General features: G+C 49.7%; 1 protein-coding gene across 1 annotated transcript; it reads left to right on the top strand.

Annotated features, from left to right (window-relative positions):
• The first annotated feature begins 268 nt into the window (after positions 1–268).
• Positions 269–1,582, top strand: V1513DRAFT_455737 (acyl-CoA N-acyltransferase). The gene is made up of 2 exons (XM_066899529.1): positions 269–612; positions 699–1,582. Exons 1-2 carry the CDS (start codon positions 460–462, stop codon positions 1,356–1,358), a joined length of 813 nt encoding a protein of 270 aa, XP_066750223.1. The 5' UTR covers positions 269–459; the 3' UTR covers positions 1,359–1,582.
• Positions 1,583–2,121: the final 539 nt, after the last annotated feature.

Below are 2,121 nucleotides of genomic sequence, written 5' to 3'. Positions count from 1 at the left end.
TCTTCAATAGCACTGGACCTCATCGCATGCTTGAAAGTATTAATATCAGGGAACAGATCTCCAACTGTAGGCGGCATTATGGACAGCTATCTTTGGGAATGAGGACGCGTTAAATTCACGCGAGTTAGTTTACAGACCGAGAAGGGAGGACGCGTTCAAATTAACGCGACTGGGTTTCCTTTAGGTTAGAAATTAAGTTTAGTCTGTGCATATAAGGGTACAAGTGGTACGTGACCCGATGGCATTTTTGATATTACCAAACTTTTCAGTGGCATTTTTGATATTATCCCAAAAAATTATTGACTCCCGCCGGTCTTAGCGGGAATGCCCAACTTCTAACAATAATAAATGGGTTAGGGACCTGACTCATCAGAACCCGCGCGGGAGTTTTCAACACACTCTGCCAATCCCTTGCAGACATAGGAGGCAGACGGAGCGTTGTCAAGCGACCTCTGGAAAATGGCCTATCTGAACAACGGCTTGTCCGATTCACAAGCAGCACCTGTGGTCTTCGAGTACCACCGCGAGACACCATTCGAGCAGTACGACTTGAATTTTGTCTTCACAGTCAAGGAGCATGAAAGCGAGTCGGTCAGGCTGGTGCCGTTCATAGTAAGTGTGCTTGCGCTTACGCATGTGCATGTTCCTGATGGCTAGGACGCGGTATTGGTGGTTTGCTCACTCACATCTCCTCACAGCCTTCCATCCACGCCAACATTTATTTTCGCTCGATTTCGGCACAAGATCAGCTCTTCCGGTATCTCCCTTACGGCCCATTCCACGACCTCGCGTCATTCCTCACCTGGCTCGAAATCCGCATCCGATCTGACAAGGCAAGCGTGCTCTATGCCGTCGTCGATAAGACGTGCCGCGAGCAGCGGCTGTTCGTGGAAGACCCGCGCGGCGCTCATCCACCCGGCGCACTTGCAGGAGTGATCGGCCTGATCGACACCGATGCAACTAATCTTTCTTCCGAGGTCGGCCACATTTGTATGTTCCCAGCATTTCAACGGACGCACGTCACCACACAAGCCGCGGGGCTTTTACTACAGTGGGCACTCGAATCTCCCCGCGTCGGTGGACTCGGACTCCGCCGCGTCGCATGGAAGGCTCATTTATCTAATAGCGCAAGCGTGCGAGCTGCGACGAGACTCGGGTTCAAGATGGAGGGCACGGTCAGGTGGCAGCGCGTGCTGTCGGAGACGAAGGACGGTCTAGTGGTGGACAACGCAAAGCTAGCGGCACTGCTCCCTGGCAAGGGTCGGGGAAGACATACGTACCTGCTCGGAATTTGCTGGGACGACTGGGAGGACGCGGGCCGGACGCTCGTAAACAAGCTCATGGCGAGAAAGGTGTAAGGGAGCGGGTGTGTGATGGCGGCGGATCGGGCGCATACGTCCGAATACCGGCGTTGCAACAGCACGGAAAGTGCATCGTACAGCCTCTTAAGGGTGTGTTTGGATTCCCAATTATTTTTGCACTTAATTTCTAAGTGGAAATAAGTGGAAAATAATTGAGGTAATTCAAAACTCGACGTCGCTTATTTTTAAAAAAATTAAGTAGAAAATAATTGCCCGTAAACAAAAAAAATAAGCAGCTCAGACCGACTTCTTTCTACTTTAATTCACTCCCTCTACAACGTACTTTCAACCCACTTCCACACCATTGCAATTTTTATTCACGTCTACAAAAACGCACTTTCAACCCAATCCGTACCCCTCAAATGGATAGCGGCAGCGACAGCGAGGCAATCCGTGCGCAGCAGTACTCTCTGCCCTATGCGCATTAACGGCACACCTTGAAAAAACCCGTCTCTACTCTAATCTACACGCTGGTCAAGAATATGTCGACGACATCCTTCAGTGTGTAGGGCTGTTCACGATACGATATCGGCAAGGTTTGAGCAAATCGGCAATGGGCATCGTCGAACTTAAGGTCTGCCGATAATTATCGTCTATCGTATTGGCAGACGTTAGAAGCTTGACGATACGATATCGTCAATATCGGTGACGATACGATTCAGGGTTTACGCCGGTTCAGGATAAGCCGATTTTTTTGACTATTAGTTTTCCAACTCTTAAGAAATTTATCTCGACAAGCCGACAATCACTTTGAAAGTCC

The sequence above is a fragment of the Lipomyces chichibuensis genome, assembly GCF_038497645.1.
Source record: "Lipomyces chichibuensis strain CBS 12929 unplaced genomic scaffold V1513scaffold_151, whole genome shotgun sequence".
Lineage (NCBI taxonomy): Eukaryota > Fungi > Ascomycota > Lipomycetes > Lipomycetales > Lipomycetaceae > Lipomyces > Lipomyces chichibuensis.
The sequence above is the reverse complement of the archived record's forward strand: the minus strand, read 5'-3'. Positions and strand labels throughout refer to the sequence as shown.

Excerpts from the sequence above, each read along its gene's own strand:
- V1513DRAFT_455737 (XM_066899529.1), top strand. The coding sequence starts at position 460 with ATGGCCTATCTGAACAACGGCTTGTCCGATTCACAAGCAGCACCTGTG. Across the intron at positions 613-698 it reads TCAGGCTGGTGCCGTTCATA|CCTTCCATCCACGCCAACAT; the intron begins GTAAGTGTGCTT and ends ATCTCCTCACAG.